The 21,927-nt window shown below is 39.3% G+C and overlaps 1 protein-coding gene across 4 annotated transcripts in view; it reads left to right on the top strand.

Annotated features, from left to right (window-relative positions):
- The window catches only part of NDUFAF2 (NADH:ubiquinone oxidoreductase complex assembly factor 2), a 57,294-nt gene that overhangs the window by 6,199 nt on the left and 29,168 nt on the right, over nt 1-21,927 (top strand). Inside the window, exon 1 of one of the 4 annotated variants that reach the window (XM_086867123.1) lies at nt 18,568-20,803. The exons of the other annotated variants lie outside the window; for them this stretch is intronic. Within the exon in view, the coding sequence (XP_086723249.1) occupies nt 20,764-20,803 (40 nt within the window). The 5' untranslated portion in view covers nt 18,568-20,763. Of the gene's footprint in view, nt 1-18,567; nt 20,804-21,927 lie in introns of those variants that run through there. 4 annotated transcript variants of the gene reach the window in all.

Raw genomic sequence — 21,927 nt, 5'->3', positions numbered from 1 at the left:
TATTCCTCTACGGAGAGATTATAGAATACGGAAACATAGTTCTAAAATAATTGTGTGTATGTATGTTTTTACAAAAATAAAACTTGCACTGCAGACTGCTAGATTCTAGGACAGTAATTCTGGAATGACAAAGTAACTTTTCAATCTGGGTGATACTTTATGTAGCAAAGCAATTACACTTTGAAGAGCTCATTGCAGATTGTAAAAGTGTTAATATTTGAAAAACCCATGTGTTTCTGCAGTGATATAGAATCATAAAGGTATGAAAAAGACTTCTGAGTTAATTCAGTAAAACCTTTGACCAAGCACCACCATGTCAACTAAACCATGGCACTAAGTGGCACGTCCAAATCTTTTGTGAACGGTTCCAGAGATGGTGACACCACCATCTCCCTGGGCAGTCTGTTCCAATGTTTAAGCCCTTTCTGTGAAGAATTCTTCCTGATGTCCGACCTGAACCTCCCCTGGAGCAACTTTATGCCATTTCCTCCAGCTGTATCACTGGTTGCCTGGCTACACTCTTCTGTCAGGCACTTGTGGAGAGTGATAAGGTCACCCCTGAGCCTCTTTTTCTCCAGATTAAACACCCCCAGCTCCCTCAGCTGCTCCTCACAGGACTTGTGCTCCAGAGCCTGCCCCAGCTCCCCTGCCCTTCTCTGGACTCACTCCAGCCCCTCAGTGTCTTTCCTGCAGTCAGGGCCCAGAACTGGACACAGCACTCCAGGTGTGGCCTCACCAGTGCCCAGGACAGGGGGACAATCCCTGCCCTGCTCCTGCTGGCCACACCATTGCTGAGCCAGGCCAGGATGCCATTGGCCTTCTTGGCCACCTGGGCACAGCCTGGCTCATGTTCAGCTGCTGTTACCAGCACCCCCAGATCTTTTTCCTCTGGGCAGCTTTCCAGCCACTCTGCTCCAGCCCATGGAGCAGAGTGGGGTTATTGTGACCCAAGGGCATGAGCCTTGTTGAACCTCACACCATTGGCCTCTGCCCATGATCCAGCCTGCCCAGATCCCTCCAAGAAATAATGCTCCCACCCAACTTGGTGCCATCTTGGTGTCATCAGTGTATTCAATCCCCTCATTGAAATCATCAGTAATGAAACTGAGCAGGGCTGGCCCCAGTACTGAGCCCTGGGGAACTCCACTCGTGATCAGCTACCACCACTCCCTGGGCTTAGCTATCCAGACAGAGAGATAAGTGGATCTGTCCAAGTGACAGTGCCAGCATTTCTGGGAGATTGCCATGGGACGCAGTGTTGAAGGCTTTACTGAAGTCAGAGTAGGATAACATCCACAGCCTTTCGCTCATCTACTAAGCAGCTCACCTGGTCATAAAAGGAGATTGGGTTGGTCAAGCAGGACCTGTCTTTCCTAAACTCATGCTAGCTGCATCTGATCCCCTTGTTCTTGGGGATGTGCTGCATGAGAGCACTCATGATAATGTGTTCCATATGTTTTTCTTTTAGCTGCCAGAAGCAAACTGGCAAGAGGCATGGTATGTTAATCTCTCTGACTTGAAAAACCAGGAATAGCAATAAGTAGTCATGCAGACAGGTAGTAACTTGTGTATTATTTGGCTGTTGCTACAGCCAGGTTTGATCTTCAGTGTGTACACTGGTATTAAACTGAGATGCTGATCTTGTTGAATTCTGCCTGCTACTATTAACATTCATATGCTATACATTCATAAGTTAGTTATTGTACATTTGGCTTGAAAAACTGTTTTGATTCTTTCAGTAGAGGTCTGTGAAGAGGTAATGTTTTGAGTGGATATCTTTTTTTAGGTTTCTTCAATTGTGAAAAAAACAGATAGGAAAAAAAAATAAAATATTTCTTTGTGTTAGTAACTCTTGTCTGCAGTGTATAGAGGGGAAAAAGGTGTAGTGTTAGAAATCTCTTTTTAATAGGTGGAAAAATCTTAGCAGTGTTTTAGTCATAATGATTTGAACAGCTGACACCTGTAGGACTGAGTGTGTTACAAACATGATCATTATATCAATCAGGATTGCTGACATATCATCATGCCTGCTTTGTGACTAAATTCCATGCCTTTTAGTTTCGTTGTTCTGAAATAATGGAGAATTTCACTTACTTTTCTGGTTCTAAAGGGGAAAAAAATCCATCATTAATATGCATAAAAAGAACAAATCACCTTCTATGTGTGAAGTTTTAGGGTTTGAAATCATGTTGGGAAATAACAGATTTTACAGAAGAGTGTGCAAATATGCCAGTATCAGGTACAGGGAACTTTTTTTCCAGTATGTGTGTGTAAGCGATTTCAGTGCATAATACATATGAATTTGAGTAAACAAGATTATAAATACTGTGTACATTCTTTGTTGTGATTCCGATGTAAAAACTTGCAGTGTCCATTTTTGCCAGTATCTAATTTGCAGTATCTTTCTTTAGGAATTGTTTGCTACTGTAAAATAAGAGTGCATATAAAATTAAACATTTAAATAAAAGCGGTGGGGCTACCCACCAGTGGTGTAATTCTAAAAAAAGAAGAAAAAATTACAAAGAGCTCAACAAAAGAGTGTAGTTGAGAAACCATGAGATTAAAAATAGCTGAGTAATGTTGGCATGCTGCCCTATGGGCCACTGTAACCTTTTAAGGTTCTCCTGAAGAATAGAGAAGGTGGTAAAGAATTAGGTCTGGCTTCTGCTTTGTACAATACATTTATTGTGTTATTTATAATTCTTTAAAAGACAGAAAAAAAGTTTCTGTCGCCAGAGGCTTTATAGTTTTAAGGTCAGGTTTGCCAATACAAGATACAATACAAATGCTGCGCTTTGAGAAGAGGGAAGAATTAGTTACGCACTCAAGCTCGGGGCACAGGGGCTGCACAGAAAGGAAGAACATTGAGAAATTAATCTGATAGGTTGAGGGAGTAGAAATGATGAAATAGGGAGGTGAGATCTTAAATTTTAAATGTCCCTTGTTTGTGGTGTGTGTATGAAAAGCAGTATGTTGTTTCATCCTTCTTGAAGTGAACTAGTGATTTGACTAGCTTCTTTCAACTAGAGATCTGGAGACACTACCAGCAGGAATTGCAATCAGAATGAAATTTAGAAGAGATCAAAGGTGGATTCTGTCTGACTTCTGCAGGCAGTGCTCAGTGCTGTAGGAACTGAAAATGTCACTAGCTTTAGAATTATTAAGCACATGTAGTGATTGATATTATGTGTCTGTATGAGGGAGATCAAATTCCAGGTTGAATTAAAAACAGCTACAAACAGGAAGAGGGAATGGAAGATACATTGCAATATGCAGCAGGATGTCCACTGAACATAGCATCCACTACAGATGAAGTAGTGATGTTTCTTCAAGTAGAAGTCTATGCAGCAGTGGGGGAAGATGTTGGAATGATCCCTGTATTCGTGGTTAGTGCTTAGTTTTGTACCACACAGTGCTTAGTACAAATACTAGAGGTTAGTATGGCCTTGTATTAACTCTTTGTTGTGACTAATAAATCTTGTGACACCTAATGCTTCATTGTTAATTTATATTGGTGACTAATATGTACTAGTTGATGTCTTAGTTTTGATAACAGAGTGCTGGAGTAAAGAGTAATAAGAGAAGTGCGTCATAACATGACCACGTATTTGAGATACTCTCAAGGAAAGAAGATTCATCAGAAGATCCGGGACCATAAAAGGGAATTTTGAGGAATGGGATGTTCCCAAATGTGAACAGTGGTTGTCCATTTGTGAGTGCATTGCTTCTATCAGATATGGGGGAGCTTCTCACAGCTTTTCAGGGGAGGGAAGGTCCCTGTAGCCGTCCCCTCCACTAACAGAACATGACCACACAAGCCCAATACATGTATATAGCAGTGATTCATTACTATGGTCAAGAATACCCCAATTTAGCAGTTGTAACAGGAAGATACACAGTGTAACGAAAAAATTCAGATAAGTAAATTGACCTCTTTCATATCACGTTTTGCTCTCAGTATTATAATGTGCTGCCTAAAGACTGATAGCAGTCAAGGTGAAGGTTCTGCCTGAATCAGGGAGGAATTCATGTTTATATATCCATGTTATACTCAAGGGAGTATAATTCATGTTTGATTCATGTAAAGCTTAGTCATGGAGGTTGATAAATAAACTTACTGCTCCATTGTTAAACTTAAGTCAGCTGAATATTGATATTGTTTCTCTGAATGTACAGTGCATAAGAGAGGAATTAGAAGTCTTGTCTCGAATTCAGCATCTTCAGTACAATAAACTGATACTCAGAGGAGACTGCTGGCTGCTTCTGCTCTTTCTTCTGTAATGCATTTGTACTGATTAGGAATTGAGGAAGGGGGAAATGAAGTTCCCAGGCACTCAGAATGTCAAGATCTGTGTTTTCCAGTAGGACTGCTGGCAGTTATCTGGAGCAGATGCATCCAGTAACAGGGTACTCAAGAAACACTTGTTCCCCTGACCAGACATCACAAACAATTTAATTTGTTAAGAAAAACGGTTGCTAACAGTAGCAGTTATCGGGGGGGGAGGGGGACAAAACCCACAAAAACATAGGCAATTTTAAAAGACCTTGCAATTAAGGATAATGGGTGTTGTCTACTTCATGGTCCTGCACTCTTACTCCAAGTAAGAGTATTACTAACTTTTCAGGCTAGCACAGGGCCAGCCAGGCACAGCAAGTTCAGTGTTAGCCTATTTTGTTTGTATCTAGCAGCCTTCCTTGTTCCCCTATCAACAAACCTTCATTTTGTGATGTAACAAACTAAAAACCAGATAAGCCTACTTCATGCAAAAAGAGCTTCTTTGCTGTATGAGAGTTGTGAAAGTTTCAGGCTGAGCAAGAGAGAAGCATCAGAGCTGGTTATTACCAGGAGACTGCAAAGCAGAGTGTTTAAATATGCCTGAAAAGTGCTAGAGTTAATATTTAGCCATCAGGCTTCATTTACTTGTACTTTAGAAGTGGTGGCTTTCCCTTGTATGTTAGCTATGGTGCTGGTTAGTGTCATCATCACAAAATTGAAACAACTAAAGCTTCAGATGGAAAAACTGTCAGTCAACTGCTGATTTTTTTTACTACTGCAATAGTGTAATACTTTATATCTCTGTAACAGTTTCTTGAGATCAAAATGGAGACATTTTTCCATGCTATTAAAATGCACTTGATATTTCTATATGGATATTTTCTAATTTCAGGGAAAAAATTTTGCTTAGTCTATTCCTGATTTGAGAACCAAGAATCAGTATCCGTAAGCATTGACATTGGTTCAGCGTAAAGTACCAAAACTTTCTAGGTTGTTCTTGAAATAATTAAGTCGGAGATTACAGGTAGTTTATGAAATCAGATGGTTTTGTGACATTCTCATCATCTCAAATTGAAAAGACATGCCATGTAAGCAATTTGTGAGCCAGAGCTGGAAAATGGGCAGCTCTGGATTTGTGTCTGACCCAGATATGTAATAGCATGGGAAAAATTCCAAAAACTGGAGCCAGAGTCTGTTGTGAACCTGAAGGTGAAATGGGGTTGACTCTCGTGATTAGCATGAGTTTGTCATTGATGAAAGGGAGAGATCTTATTCATCCTTTACCTTCTCTTCTGTATGCTGACAGTAGCATTCATGAGAGCTGTTGCTGAGCTAGTTTATTTCAGTTGAAAAAGTTGAACATGTGGTTCCATGAGTTAAGAAGGTGGGACAAAGAAAGTGGGTGGAATCTTTTGATCTAAAAGTGGGGTGGGAGGCTGGTGACTCTGGGTGGGGGAACCTAGAAGACTGCCGGGGGAATACATGCCTCCTTATGTAGCTTACTCTTTAGTGTTTCTATAGGACTACTGATGAGATTCTGATTTTTGTTTTGTCTTAGATTAAAACAGATCTCTTGTATGAGAAAGAGGTGGTAATATTTGCTGTACAGTACAAAGTTATATTACCTCTGTTAATCAAGACAAAGGAACTGGGGATTAAAATACATCAACTTGCAGCCTCTGTCCTCTTTTGAGCTGAAAGTGATTGTGTTCTTTCTCATGTGTTCTTGAATCCCTGTAGCTGTATTATCCTGGTGTAGAGCACATGAGGGAAACCTTTCTCTAGTAGCAAGGTATTTTATAACATGACACAGGACTACAACTACCTAAATGTAAATGGGCAATGAAGTGGAAATAAACTGCATGAGCTAGAGGAGAAGAAATTAATAATCTGTGATAGTAACACAGTAGAAACCAAAGAACAGCTGTGTCCTTTTCAAATGTGTGCATTGTAAATGTGAGTCTTCTTTATAGATGGATGAGTGAAGGAAATGAATTTTACTTGCTGTTCTCTAAAATTTGTTTTGCTTTTTTTTTTCTTCTGTTGGCAAGCATATCCTGAGATCATGTCTGACTTTAGTGTCTAGCTTCTTGGCTCTTTAGGTGTAATAGATATATTAGCTAAAATAGTTGGGCATTACTTAATGATAAAATTACTGCTGCCAGATCATGTGTTCTGCATGTTACCTAGTGTGAAATTATAGAGGCTTGTGGTTTAATTCAAGCTAGCTACCAAGTCCCATGCAGCCACTTGCTTCCTGCCCCACAGGCAGGATCAGGGTAAGAACTGAAAGGGTAAAACCTGGAAAACTTGAGGGGTGAGATAAAGATAGTTCAATAGCAAAAGTGAAAGCCATGTATGGAGGAAAATCAGCTATCTCAGGATAGCAGCATGGTTACTGAGTTTTATGACTGGTTAAAGATAAATGCCATCATTCCAAATGTCCTCTCCTCACTCCTTTTTGCCCCCACTTTGTATAATGAGTATGATGTCACATGGTCTGAAATCTCCCTCTGCTCAGTTGAGGTCACCTGTCCTGGCTGTGTCTGCTCCCAACCTCCCAGGCACCCCCAGCCCCCTCAGCACCATGGCAATACGAGAAGCAGAAAAGGCTTTGGGTCTGTGTGAGCTCTGCTCAGCAATAACAAAAACATCTCTGTATTGTCAACCCTGTGTTCAGCTTAAATCCAAAACACAGCCCCATACCAGTCACTGTGAAGAAAATTACCTCTACTCCAGCCAAAACCAGCACAAGGCTACTAAGCAGATTATAGGCATCATGACTCACACACTGACATTGCTCAATGTACTGCGATAACAGTGATGATTCCTTGTCATTTTTCTGTCTGCCTCCCTTAGTATAGCTTTCTCCCTTTGGGTGCTAAAAATATCAAACAAAAAAGTAAGTTAGGAAATCTAAAATATTTGACTTCCTCCTTCCTGCAAATTCATTGTCTGTAAATGCCTGTTTTCTGTCTCCCATATTCTACCAAACAAACAAACAAACAAACCCCAAAAACAAACAAACAAAAAAAAAAAACCTTGAAAAGAAGCAGCTTCTTCTGAAACTAGAATGAAAATAATGAAGTTGGAAGAATAGTGATGTTCGGTTGCTGCTGATTAAATGTATTTCTTTATATGCAGTTATTTCAAATTTTCTGATCTTACAGTAGGAAAACACCTGCTGTAGAAGTACTTCAAAAGTTTCTGTACTGCTGAGGAAAAAACAAGAGCCATGTCTACTCTTGTTTTATCTTCTTGGATACTGCAACATGATTTTTCCCATCTGTGTTTAAATTTATTTTCAGGTTTTTATTATGCCTATGAGCCACAGCATTGTTTTGCATCTCTAGTATCTGCTTGGTCATTGAGATGGAAGGATAGCCTTTATCCAAGGTGTTTAAAGTTGATGTCTAAGAACTGTACTGTAGATAAATAGGGATAGTAATGGCCATCCTAATTAGCAAAAACACATTAGCAAAAAATCCACTCCTGGTAGAAATTTTATGCTTCACATCAAATAGAAGGTGAAAGAAAATTCTGAAATTATTTTGTGGATATTCATGGAGTTATTCCATTTGGAGAGAGAGACAGAAAATAAATTATATATAAATAAATAGTGGTCCACCTGTTTCAGGCTATAGAAAGACGAGAAGGGTACAGAGGAGGCTCCTTCTTGCATAGGAGTTTGAAGACAAAGTACCCTGTAGTCCAAGTGAAAAACAGAAACCTTGTAGAGGGTCTAAGAATACAATTGAGTTCCCACAGTTCCTGACTAGATAACCTGTCTTTGCAGCAGTGTTATAAATTCATGAATAGGGTGATACATATGCCATGTCAAGGGAAAATTACGTTATTGTAGTTATGCCTGAATGGAAGATTTAGCAGGGCAGAAAATCAGGAAAGTCTTACTGAAAATATCTTATGCAGAAAGAACCTACACATTGGAGAGAAATCCTGAGTAACAGAAGGAAAGAAGAATGATGGCAATCATCATGAGTATATGGAAAGGGAGGATAATAAGACATGCTCCAGACATGCTAATTCTTATGTGAAAATTATACATGGATTTGGAGGAGCCAGAGACAGATAAGACAGAAGGAGGCAGGACTAAACTCTAATGGAGAAGAATTTGTTTCTATGTATAGGATGGGTGAACACTGATGGGAAACTCAGCAGAACTGTGGAGCATGCTTAGCAGTAATTTAAATCAGAAAGAAATAGTAAGAGTGATTTATGTTGTGGTATCTGTACTACAGATACTTGTCTGAGGGGTGTTTGTGTTGCAAAGATTGCAGTATTTTCAGAGGCTGAAACATGGGAAGACAAGCAGGGGTGAGGGACAGACAGTGCCGTGAGGCACTTGCCTTGTAAATACTGAAAGATAATTATTAGTTACATATTTCTGAGAGTAGCTGTTAGAACAGTTGCTGTAAATGCAGCAGCGCACTGGAGCTTTTGTAGCTCATCTTGCTCATGCAACAGAAAAAGCTGGAAACCAACGAAATAGCACAGAGAGAAAATGTAACTATAGTGAGAAAGTGTGTGGTGGTGGTTTTTTTTTTTTTGAAAGCAGTATTGTTGACAAACTGCATAGAGGAAATATCATGAAAGGCCAAATAAGTAAACATTGGCAATAAGGTGAGAGGGAGAAAAGGGTTGGATCGAATCAGAAATTTTCCTCATCAAGAATATAGTTTAAAAACAAATGGAATTAGAAGGACTGAAAAGTTTTAAAAAGCACTCTTAGGTGGAAGTTTTAATGTTGGATGGTGATTGGTATTTGTGATTCAGTCTATTTATAACTGGTTTTGGAACCAGTAAAACAGTTCACAGAGGGAAAGTGAGCAGAAATGTATGGGCTTTTGAGATTTAGAGGAGTCTCGTGCTGCGGTGTTTTCTTTTTTTTTTTTCCCCCTCTGCTGTCTTGGTTTGACCCTAAAGGTGAGCACTTCAGAATGAGATGCCTACCCTTACAGGTTCAACCTCTCCCTGCCTTTTTAAGTTCAAGGAATTGCACTAATAAGGAATGACTATGAGTAGATACAAATGAAAAGAGTAACAGTTTACTAACAAGCAGAGGAGCAGCAAGAAATAACAGCAAATAACCACCAGATACAAAATTGCTAAATCTGGCAGACTCCTCTTAATTAGAGACACAAAATACCATGTGCCAGTGACAACCACCAATATGAAATACAGGTGCTTCCCCCCAAATTAAACCACTGTGTATTAATCTTTAACATTTAGTTCAAGTATTGCATAAATGTATAATGTGGCATAATGATGTTAGCTCAATCTCTGCAGCACTCATTATTTTTGGGATGGTGCACATCTTCTTAGAGGGCAGTATCTTTCAGTTTAATTTGAGCTATATTTTAAGTATTGGTTCAGTTAACAAACAATAAGAAATTTCATCTGTTCAATTGTGTAGAAGAACATTTAATCTCTGAAGCACGTTATAATTTCTAAAACTGACAGAATAATCTGTTGGTTTTTGGGTTGAGTTATATTAAGTTTTATTTAAGGTGACTCTTGGTATAGTTCTGATTCAAAAAGAAGTGCTTTTATATTTAAAACTGACCAATCTCAAATTACAAGTTTTTTTCTGTCACTTCTATTTCCCTGCAGGCCACACAAATTATGATATGTGTGCAGTATTCACTAGACTTTTTTACCTACCTCCTCCTCGTACTCTCAAGCTGTGAAAAGAATAGCAAACACTGTGTGTAATTTTACTAACAATTCACATGTAGCAATAACATTTTACCCCTTTTGACTACCCAGCTTGTCTGTAGCCAGCATATCTCTGAATAGCTGCACACACCTCTTTTTCTCAGGGTTGTTTCCCAAGGCATGTTCTGTAGCTAGCCTTCTGTCATGCTGAAAGAGCTTGCAGACAATGAAGGCAATATTTCTGTGTATTTAGAAAATTTTGTGTTCTTAGATGGCAGTTTGTCATTTACTCATTGCTTTGAGTCTCTTCAAAAGGCATTCAGATTTATTTTTGAAGAGTTATTGGCAGACTGCAACTATTTTGTTACAGTAAAGTTTACACAGTTGGTTAAATCATGCCTATTTAATCCTTTAAAGTGTTAGTATTTTAAAATAATGATGTCATCATGAAATCACATAAATAGAAGACCTCATAACTGCTAGTGAAATTGAAACAGTTTAAAGGAGGTCATTTCTAGGCAGGAGTGGTAGTTGCATGAATAAGATGGCAAACTCTTGGACTGACATTGACATAATGGGGTTCTGATGTGTTTTGTAAGTGAACAAGTACAGATGTAGAGACTCTGAGGTGTTAAAAAATGTAAAATGTAAAATGCTGAGCCATTTCTGTGCAATGAGGTTCAAGAATGCGTTGGCACTGGATTTGAATCTGTCAGTATATACGTCTACCTGTTTAATATACTTGGACTAAATGACGTTAATTCAATTAGATCAGCTAAACTGTGGAGAAAAGAAAGGACTAGGAGGAAGATTGAGCTGACTAAAAAAAATTGTGACATTGTTAATTAGGAAAAGACACAGGATAAAGAAGTTGACCAAAAGTATAAAAAGGGATTTAGAGTTGACTCAAAAGAAAAGATACAACTGGATGCATCTGAAGATTTGTGTAAATGTGATGAGTAAAAAATGGCTGAAGATGAATGAGGATTGAAATACAGTCTTTAATTCTCTGTAGAGAAAAAAGAACCTGCAATTTGTTGTAAAATGAAAGACAATGCTAAATACATTTAATGTGTCTTTCATTTTACAACAAAATGTTGTTTGCCTGGTTATACTACTAAAGAACTGTTATTCCTATCCCCAGATCTCTGCCTAAAGGCGCCTTGATTTCAAAATTGTAATAATTCGGAGGGAGGGGGTCTACATTCTTTCATCCCAAGTGAAGCTCCTGCCCTCCCTAGCAAATACCTGTCTTCTGGAACCAAGACACAGGTATAGAATGGTATGATGTATAGGATATGATGTTGGCTTATTCTGATAGCTACTGTCAGACTACCCTATATCATAGAAAGGCCTTCCACTGTTGCCTTCAGAAAAAAAAGGTGGATCTCCTATGCTTGCCTCTTTTTTAATCCAAAGGTGTAGAAAGCCTTGGATGGGAGAGTCCATAGAAGGAAGTCCACAGCCCTGTTTTCACTTTTGGTGCTCTCCTTTTGATACTTTATAGGGCAGTACTCTGAACCTGCTATTTGTAATGCAGACTACTAAAATTTAACTTAGAGAGTCTAACATCTCTGTCTGCGTAGTTGACTACTAAATTCTGTAAGACTCATGCCCTTCAGGGAGGGAAGTTTATGTAGAGGAGATGCAATGTCATAGGAAACAACCGTGAAACAGTTTTTTGATGGTACAGAGTTAGTTGGATTTATTTGCCCTTTGTCAAGAGAAAATAGGCAAATAACAAAGCAGTTTGAGCTAATTTTGAGTAAGTGAAAGAAAGACATTGAAACTTGTGTTAGTTTTAGTGGGGATACTATTGTAAATATTAATGAACATGGAAGACTGTGATTTGATGGCAAATACCTAGAAATTGTTTAGTTAATATATTTTTTCTTTAACATCAAGCTTTAGAGAACTTTTATATTGTGCACACAGCCTTTTTAGGATCTTTTCATGATTCTAAATTACTTTTGTTGATCCTCTCATTGATGGAACATATTTGGAAATTACACTTAATGTGCAGAATAACAGAAAAAGGAAAATGTTTGCTTTATTATGCATTAATTAGCATGGCATCACTCCAGATGAGGCTTTTGAGGCTGTCATAAATAGGGATACTGGAGATTACTGAGTAACATGATTATTCTTACAGTTTTGCTAATGGTTCATAGGTCTGGAACACAAGTATTTCTGGAAACCTGCACACAGATTTCTGTTACACTGAGAATTATTTTTTGGGAGGCTGGCTATTAACCATGTTTCCTTTTAAAGGATGAACCCTGTGTATATTAGGGGTGATGAAGTGTTATTATAGATACCATTATCTAAGCAATGCTTATAGAATTCTAGAAATCAATCAGGTCTTGCCTGAGGGATAAACTGACATTTCCATTCACTTTTTAATTTTCCTGGGACTTTACTAGGTTAATATGACAATTTTTCTCTAGGGATCCATCAGCTGATGGAAGTACTGTTATTCTGTTTCCTTCTCCCTCAATGATAACAGCTGTAATGTTTCTTTTTTCTCTTCTTGCTGACATCCAAATGCTTTTCCACAGGCTTTTCCTGAGAGAATTTAGGTACAAGGTTGTGGCACTGGGCAACTGGCCACTGTTGCAGTATTCTTTGTGTATCACATCCTCGCTTCCTTGTCAAAGTGCCATAAACTGTGAAGGCCACATGGAACATATGAGGGTTCATGTTCTCAGAGAGGGTGTGTATTTCATGCCAATGATAAATCAACTGTCTGTCTTGCAAATAAGACAGTTTTAACTGTATGTGCCTGCTTTGGAAACTATTTTATTGTTTGTTTTATAAGACTTGGTTAAACTTCATATCAATTTTTGACAAGTTGTTTTTCAAGTTTTTTGAATGGAGTGATTAGATTACATAGGGACTGCCTTGAAACAGAATACTTTGAATGAGAAAGATGTGGATATTTTGTTTTTTCATTATTATTTACTTCATTTTTGCCTGCTGCCAGTATTAGTAATGATTATGCTGTATTTTAAAATACAAAAAGCTTCTTAAGGTAGTAGTGCTCCCAACCTTTTTAAGTAGTCTTGTTGTTTACAAACTTTTCTAGTTGTCTTAGGAAGGAGGTGAGAAAAACGAAGTCTTCATGAACTTCTGTGCATGTATGTGTAGGAAGTGTTATTAAATTAAGAGCAAAGCTTTTAATATGGGAGGAAAGTAATGCAATCTGTAGGTGATGTACCTTAATGCCATAAAAGTTACAAATTTTGTTAATTTGTGGTACTTCTGATACCTTGTCAAAATGTAAGTTTAGTGTCATCCTAGGTTATATTGGAAAGATGCTTCTTCAGTGGCTTACAGTGCAGAAGATGGCATTGGGGAAATAGATCATACTAGGTTTTAAAGGATCACAGTTGGGTTTGTGCTGCTACGGGTTTTCTTTTATTCTTATTTTGTGTGGTTTATTAACACAGTTTTCAGTTTTCATGTACTTCCTAAAGATTTGAATTATTTTGGTGTTTTCAGTTTTGGTAGGATGCTTAGAGGTTAGCAAGCTGGACTCCACACATAAATTGGAAAATTCTGCAATTGAATGTATTTGATGGAAGTTTGATCAGCTTCCGTTGGAAGTATTTCAACCCCCTGCAGTTTAATAAAGTGTCATGGCCTAGAACTTGGAAGATACAGATAAAATAGAAGTAATTGTTTTTGGGAAATGGTGAGGTTTTGAAATAATGCAAAATAAAGTTAAATCATAAAGAGGCCAGTTATTATACAATGTTTAATACAATTAAGAAGCATTTTTTGTTCCTGTACTTTGCAGTTATTACTAACTCTTATCAATAGTATTCTCAATATTTTGAGAAATAGAGCTAGATTGTCTTGTTAGGCCTACCTTCCTTTCTGGTAGGCTCCACAGATAAAAATAACCAAATAATACTCAAGAGTCTGTTCTAATGAAAGCTATTATAATGCATTTAGTAATTAACATTCTTACTACCTACCCAAGCTGAATTTATAGCTAAAACTTGAGACTGGAAACAATGTGTGACAGAACATCTGCTTCACTATAGAAAATTACTTGTATTAGAGGAAAGATTGGTGGGTGTCTTTGTTTTGCTGTTAAAGCTAATAAGTATATGGCAGTGTAAAAGTGAAAGTATCAAGACTACTAGATCTGGATGTTGTAACTCAATGAAACTAAATCAGAGTTCTGTTGAAATAACATTTTCAGCAAAGTTGAGGAGTGTTTTTGTCATGCTGAGCAGGGAACAGTCTAAGAATAGCAAGTTTATAAAGGCCAGTCTAATAAGTGTAGGAAGCCCAGTAATTTTCCTCTGAATGACATGCCTCTCCGACCTGTCTGTTTGCCAGAGCATAAGATTTCACCTAACTAGTGCAAGTCCTTCTCCAGCTGCATACCAGCATTCTTTCCTTGGGTGTTTTTTGGGGACTAACTGTATTTTTGACATAGACTAGTCCTCTTGCACATTTTTTGGTTTTCAAATCAGGGAATTATACTTAAGTTTAAGAAACCAGTCAGGAAAAGTGTATAGATCAGTTTTGAGGGTTTGGAATTGTGAACAACTCTCAGGTGATTCCAGTTCACATAAACCAGAGTGCAGGGCAGGTAACTGAAGAAGGGGCAAGGAATGGGGAATGACTCAGCTGAAGAAATGATGTAGTGATAAAATAAATAGAAATGATAAAGTGACAAAACCTTAGTACATTGAAAGTCTTTTGCAACAGAATTACTCTGTAGCTCACCTTTAGGTTTCTTTCCTCTTTTTGATAATGAACTGAAAGTTTGGTGTATACAAAAAGATGCCCATTTGAATTTTCTCTAAACTGAAAGACAGTCATGTGTTTTAGAATCTGGTATTTGAACTGAAACATGCAATACAGAGTCATTCTTTTAGTGATGGTGAAATGCAGTTCAGTAAACCCTTCGCTCATCCCACCACAATATTTATCCCCAGTGAGGAGAAAGCAAACAGAAATTCAGTTAGTTCTCAGCTACATGAATAGATAAATCATCATTAATAGTGAATTTCTCAATGTAAATTTTTCTTGCTTGATTTCTATATAATAAACAGACTAATTAGATTGCATGTAAATTGGTAAAGTGGTATTGTTTTATATATTTCATGTCAGTGCCTACAGAAGAGAGAAACAAATGTTTCTCTAAAGCAAAATATTTGAACTGCTATAATAAACTTAGTAAGCTATGTGTGCCTCCTAAGCTACTACAAGAAATAGTAATTGAATGAAAAGCGTGGTTTCATTGTATTCAGAAAACAGTAAACAGTTTAAAACTCTAATAAAGTTTTGATTTTTGTAATTTATGCATCTATTTTCTGTTTTCCATCAACATTTAATGTAAGTTGGGACTTAGAAGAAACTAACTACCTCTATAAACTATTTTGGCACTGTAGGAAATTAAATATTTAAGTTCCAGTGGAACTACTTCCTGGGAGTTTATCACTGCAAAATACTGTAAAAAAATAGCAGGTTCAAGTAACTGATTTGAGAGTATTTGGAGCGTTTTGAAGGCCTATTTTTCTTCTAAAAACAACAAATGGGATTAAATTTTTTAATGTAAGATAAAAAAGAAACCGTTTTTGTGGTTATTTTTAACCCTTTCAATGTCACAGTTGAGATAATGAGGGGGAAAATTACTTATCTCAATCTGGCAGGCACTATATCTGGGCTGGCTCTGTTTTAGTGAGGCTCAAACTCTAACATGAGAAAATTGCAGAAATTTACAATTCAAAGTGTGTTTCATCAGGGAGAAATCCACAGATTGTTTTGACACTCAGTTAGAAATTCAGCATGAAGATGGACATCTCATGAAATTTGCAGCTCATGATTGAATTTATATTTCCATAAAGGCCATCAACAATAGCAGCCTGCAGGGGAAGTGGGGGGAAAAATGACAAAACTTGTGAGGCTAGCATTTTTCCCTCAGCCCTGTAGTAACAAATTACTTGTAATATTGTCCTATACTGACCATGATTAAAGAGAAATATAGGCAGCCATAAAGGAAAGATTTTTCAGTTTAAGTGATTTGAACTAAAAATGTCTGAATACAACTGTAACTCAGAAATGTCCTTAAACTGAAAAATAAGACTCTTACTGATAATTGCAGAAGGTTTATCATACATGTAATTTGATTGTATAATAAATTCCCAGGATAGAAAATGTATTTAGGTATTTAAATATACTAAAATAGGTTATCTTTATTAGGGGTGAAAATCTCATCTCAACTGTGGCATGCTTGCTCTCATTCATGCACATACAAAGATAGGAAAGAATGTGTAAGATTTTAATTGATTTCTCTGGGTAGCAAGTCTCATTATACTGGTCATTAAAAAAAACAAATGCACTGACATAAAACAAATTTGTTATCAAAACAATTATTAAATGCCATTGAGACAAATGCTGTAATAGAATGTAATACATCTTTTTTTGGTTACAATATTTTGTAATAATTCTGTCTCTTTCTGGTTTTTTATGGAAGAAAGAGGGCAGGAGAAGGAAAATGTAAAATATTTCTAAAGTATCTTCTTTTTTGAGAGAAGCAGTAAAGCAGTGCCATTGTAAATCCACTGACAACTTTATTTCAGAATATCTGTGCATCTTAAGAGTGTGGAGAAGTTCTTGGTGTTAGAAATTTCTGCCTGCAACTCTCAAGACAGCTACACACACCAAGATGTGTCCAGAAGGCTTTACCTCATAGTTTGTAGTCTGCATTGCTGACTACATGTAGTCTGCATTGGTGCCATGCTTTGCTGCATTTAACGAAGGTCAACAAATATGAGTTTTAGGGTCAGTAAGCACTCAAGAATTATATAAAATAAAAAGGGAGTTCTCCACAGCTGGACAATGCAGAGTTGTGGTTTAGTGTGATGAGACACAAGTCATGTGGTCTTGATATTTAAGAATTAAAGTGATTGTGTGACATCTTTATATGTCACACATGGGGACATGGGTATCACATGTCATAGCTGCTCACACCAAAGAAGAATGAGTTGGAATGCTAATTCAGTTAATTGAGCAACTTTGCAATAATGAAAATCTCTATGAGTATCTTTATTTCTGAGAGTTTGCATTCTAGAGATTAAATTGATAAAGCATAATAGAGTAACTGGTTTTAATTTTACTACTGGTAGGTTTAGGAACCTACTAGTCTTTGATGTATAAAGAAATGAAACTGGTTATAGAGTTTGTAATTATCACAGCTTATGTTTTGGTGGCTGTAAATTCTGTATCAAACACACATGTTACAGTTATTACAAGCTATACAGTTTTAAAGGTCGCCATCCAAAAGCAGTCTTTCTTCTTTTCTTTCTCTGGCATCAGGGTAAATGCTTTCACATAGAAATTTTTGTATAAACTTATTGACAACTATTGCAATAGTTGCACCTGGTGCAATACTCTTAAATCAGTGAGGTCAAATAGGGATTTAAGTACTTAATTATTAGGATCTTATTTACTGTGAAAGCACATAGACCTCAATTTTTTTCTGTTTAGTCTACCATTTAGTTTAGCCAGGACTGTTGAACTAGAACAGGGAAAAATGTCAAGTGTGGACTTAGTGTTTGCTTTTTGTGTATGCATTTGCTCTTTCTAACTTGAAAAGAGACCACAGGAAGTCTGAGAATTGAGTAGAAAAATAAAATAAAATAATGGGTTGACTCAGATATAAAAAGCTTTGACTTAATGGTTATTAAATCCTTGTTCTCAGCTGTTGCACTTTAAGCTTTTTTTGCTCAAATTAGCTTTGAAAGCAGATCAGGTGTTGCTGCAATTCCTTGGGTATGTGAAGGCTTTTTTTTTTATTTCTTCACCACCTACACCAGTCTGAGCATACCAAAATCATCTAAATTATGAGTTGTTTTTTTCCTCCAGACCAGTGTTACTATGAAGTACCTTAACTAATGGGTTTGTGCACACAGGCAAACTTTAAGGAGAGCTTTGTAACTTAGCAATGAAAAGGTAGAAAGTAATCACAAAAAAAACCCCAAAAATCTGTTGAGTGGTAAATGATTTTACATTATTTAATTAACTATATTAATCAACTAAATTATTGCTTACTAGTATGTGTTAACATTGTTTCAGAAATTACCTTTGAAATACTTGTTTATCTTAGAACTCAAACCAAATAAACTATAAACATTCTTTATTTCTGTATAAATGAAAGATGCCATTTTGTAGAAAAGAAGAATAACGTTTAAGGCTCTTTAAATGTTTGTAGGATATGCATATACACGAAGTGGATAATACTTCTCAAGGACTTTAGGTAACTTCTATTCAGAAGTTGCTCTATTGGGTTGGCTGTGGCTGAAACAGATGGGTGTTCTTCCCTAACCTCCACAATGAAAAGCAAACACAGTTAAATAATAGTACCAGTGTTCTTTAATCCTTCAAGTGCAGTACAGTATTAGCCATAATTGTGTTCAGACCTTGTATAAGACTGAATTTTCTTTGCAAATCTTACACCTGCAATCCTTTTCTAAAATTCATTAAAATATATGTGCCGGACATGCTGGAGCTCCAGTACGAGCTGGAGTCCAAGGCAGTGAAGTGGTACACCACTATTGACATTGCCAATGCATTTTTCTCCATTCCCCTGTCAGCAGAATGCAGGCCTCAGTTTGCCTTCACCTGGAGGGGAGTGCAGTACACCTGGAACCGACTGCCCCAGGGGTGGAAGCACAGCCCCACCATCTGCCATGGACTGATCCAGGCTGCCCTGGAAAAGGGTGAGGCTCCAGAACATCTGCAGTACGTTGATGACATCATTGTGTGGGGGAACACGGCAGTGGAAGTATTTGAGAAAGGAGAAACGATCATCCAGATTCTGCTAGAAGCCGACATTGCCATCAAGAAGAACAAAGTCAAAGGACCTGCTCGAGAGATCCAGTTCCTGGGAGTAAAGTGGCAAGATGAACGGTGTCAGATTCCCACTGAGGTCATCAATAAGATCATTGCAATGTCTCCACCAGCCAACAAGAAGGAAACACAAGCTTTCCTAGGTGCCATAGGTTTTTGGAGGATGCAGATTCCTGAGTACAGCCAGATCGTGAGCCCTCTCTACCTGGTTACCCGAAAAAAAAATTATTTCCACTGGGGCCCTGAACAGCAACAAGCCTTTGCCTAGATCAAACAGGAGATCGCTCATGCAGTAGCCCTTGGCCCAGTCAGAACAGGACCAGATGTGAAGAACGTGCTGTACTCTGCAGCCGAGAACAATGGCTTGTCCTGGAGCCTTTGGCAGAAAGTGCCTGGGGAGACTCGAGGCCGACCACTGGGATTCTGGAGCCGAAGCTACAGAGGGTCCGAAGCCAACTACACTCCCACAGAGAAGGAAATCTTAGCTGCCTATGAAAGAGTTCAAGCCGCCTCAGAAGTGATTGGCACAGAAGCACAACTCCTCCTGGCACCCTGACTACCAGTACTGGGGTGGATGTTTAAAGGAAAGGTTCCTGCTACCCACCACGCCACTGACGCTACATGGAGCACGTGGATCGCCCTCATCACGCAGCGCGCCCGTATTAGAAACCCGAATCGCCCTGGGATTTTGAAGATAATTACAAACTGGCCAGAAGGTGAAAACTTTGGTCTCACTGATGAAGAGGAGCAGGAACAAGTGACAAGGGCTGAAGAAGCTCCACCATATAACCAGCTGCCAGCAGAAGAAACACGCTACGCTCTGTTTACTGATGGTTCCTGTCGGGTCATAGGGATGAACCGGAAGTGGAAAGCAGCCGTATGGAGCCCCACACGACAGGTCGCAGAGGCCACTGAAGGAGAAGGTGGATCAAGCCAACTTGCAGAACTCAAAGCTGTTCAACTGGCCCTGGACATTGCTGAAAGAGAGAAGTGGCCAAAGCTCTACCTCTACACGGATTCATGGATGGTAGCCAATGCTCTGTGGGGATGTCTGGAAAAGGTGGAAAAGGGACAATTGGCAGCGTAGGGGAAAACCAGTCTGGGCTGCTGATGAATGGAAAGATATTGCTACCAGGGTAGAGAAACTGTCTGTGAGGGTCTGTCATGTAGATGCCCATGTCCCCAAGAGTAGGGCTAATGAAGAGCACCGAAACAATGAACAGGTGGATCAGGCTGCAAAGATAGAGGTGTCAAAGACAGATTGGCAACACAAGGGAGAGTTGTTCCTAGCTCGATGGGCCCATGATGTCTCAGGTCATCAGGGGAGAGATGCCACCTATAAGTGGGCACAAGACCAAGGGGTGGATCTAACCATGGACAGTATTTCCCAGGTCATCCATGACTGTGAGACGTGTGCCACGATCAAGCAGGCCAAGCGGTTGAAGCCGCTATGGTACGGTGGGCGTTGGTCCAAATATAGGTATGGAGAAGCCTGGCAGATTGACTACATCACACTGCCCCAAACCCGCCAAGGCAAGCGCTACGTGCTCACAGTGGTAGAAGCCACCACAGGATGGTTGGAAACCTACCCTGTGTCTCATGCTACAGCCTGGAACACCAAACTGGGACTTGAAAAGCAGGTCCTTTGGAGGCATGGCACCCCTGCGAGGATTGAGTCAGACAATGGGACTCATTTCCAGAACAGCCTTATAAACAGCTGGGCTAGGGAACACGGCATTGAGTGGGTGTACCATATCCCCTACCATGCACCCACTGCTGGAAAAGTTGAATGGTACAATGGCCTGCTTAAAATCAGCTTGAAGGCACTGGGTGGGGGAACTTTCAAGAACTGAGAGATTAACCTAGCAAAAGCCACATGGTTAGCGAACACCCGAGGTTCCACTAACCGAGCAGGCCCTGCCCAATCTGAGCCCTTTAGAATGACAGATGGAGATAAGGTTCCAGTGGTACATATGAGAGGTATGCTGGGAAAAACTGTTTGGGTTAATTCTGCCTCCAGCAAAGACAGTCCAATCCGTGGGGTTGTCTTTGCTCAGGGACCGGGTTGCACTTGGTGGGTGATGCAAAAGGATGGAGAGACCCGGTGCATACCTCAAGGGGACCTGGTTTTAGGGTGAACTACCCATGACACTGTGCTTGTATCTGTATCTGCATGTACATATGTATATAGTTAAAGTAGTGTGTGTTTGTGTATAATTTAAAGGTTTAATATTTGATGTAACATTTTGGTATGGGAAAAAATTCGAGGTGGATAATGTTGGGAGTTAGGTGTCCTTTTTTTTAGTTCTGGCTTGCCCATGAAATTTTTACCCATGAGTTGCTGGGACAACCTAACTGTGGGTACTTGGTGGGTGCTTGACAAAAGACAAAGAGTGGCCGGGCCCAGCAAGGGGGGGGAAAGGGGGCAGGAAAAAAGGAGGGTGGGGGCAGTTTGGCTGGCTTTGTTCAGCTTCGGAGAAGGACACGTTGGGTGCAGAGCTGTTGCGGTGGGGAGAAGGGAATTTCGCCATCACCCAGCCGGAGCTGCTGCTGCTTCTCCTTCCCTCTTCGTTGGTGGCCTCACACCCCCTGTCCTGCCGGGACGTGTGGCAGTGCCAGCCACCGCTGCGGAGCTGCTGATCCACCTCATCCCCCAGCCCAGGATCTCAGCTCATCCCTCTGCTGATCCACCTCAGCCACCAGCCCAGGATCTCAGCTCATCCCTGCTGTCCCAGCCGAGTGTTCCTCAGAGCCCTGCAGGAGCACCGGCACTGCCCACCCGAGGGGGTTGTGAAACAAAGCCTCTCCTCCATCCCATCTCAGCCGAGAAAGCTGTCACGGGGCCCCTGGTTCTGTTTTCTTGTTAATGCTGTAGTTACTGTTGTTTGTTTGCCTGGTTATTCTAGTAAAGAACTGTTATTCCTATCCCCAGATCTCTGCCTAAAGGCACCTTGATTTCAAAATTATAATAATTCGGAGGGAGGGGGTCTACATTCTTTCATCCCAAGGGAGGCTCCTGCCCTCCCTAGCAGACACCTTTCTTCTAAAACCGAGACAATATACTAACCCCCAAAAGTAGCATTAGTACCCTGAGAATGTATGTG

The sequence above is a fragment of the Cyanistes caeruleus genome, chromosome Z, assembly GCF_971803275.1.
Source record: "Cyanistes caeruleus chromosome Z, bCyaCae1.hap1.1, whole genome shotgun sequence".
NCBI lineage: Eukaryota > Metazoa > Chordata > Aves > Passeriformes > Paridae > Cyanistes > Cyanistes caeruleus.
The sequence above is the reverse complement of the archived record's forward strand: the minus strand, read 5'-3'. Positions and strand labels throughout refer to the sequence as shown.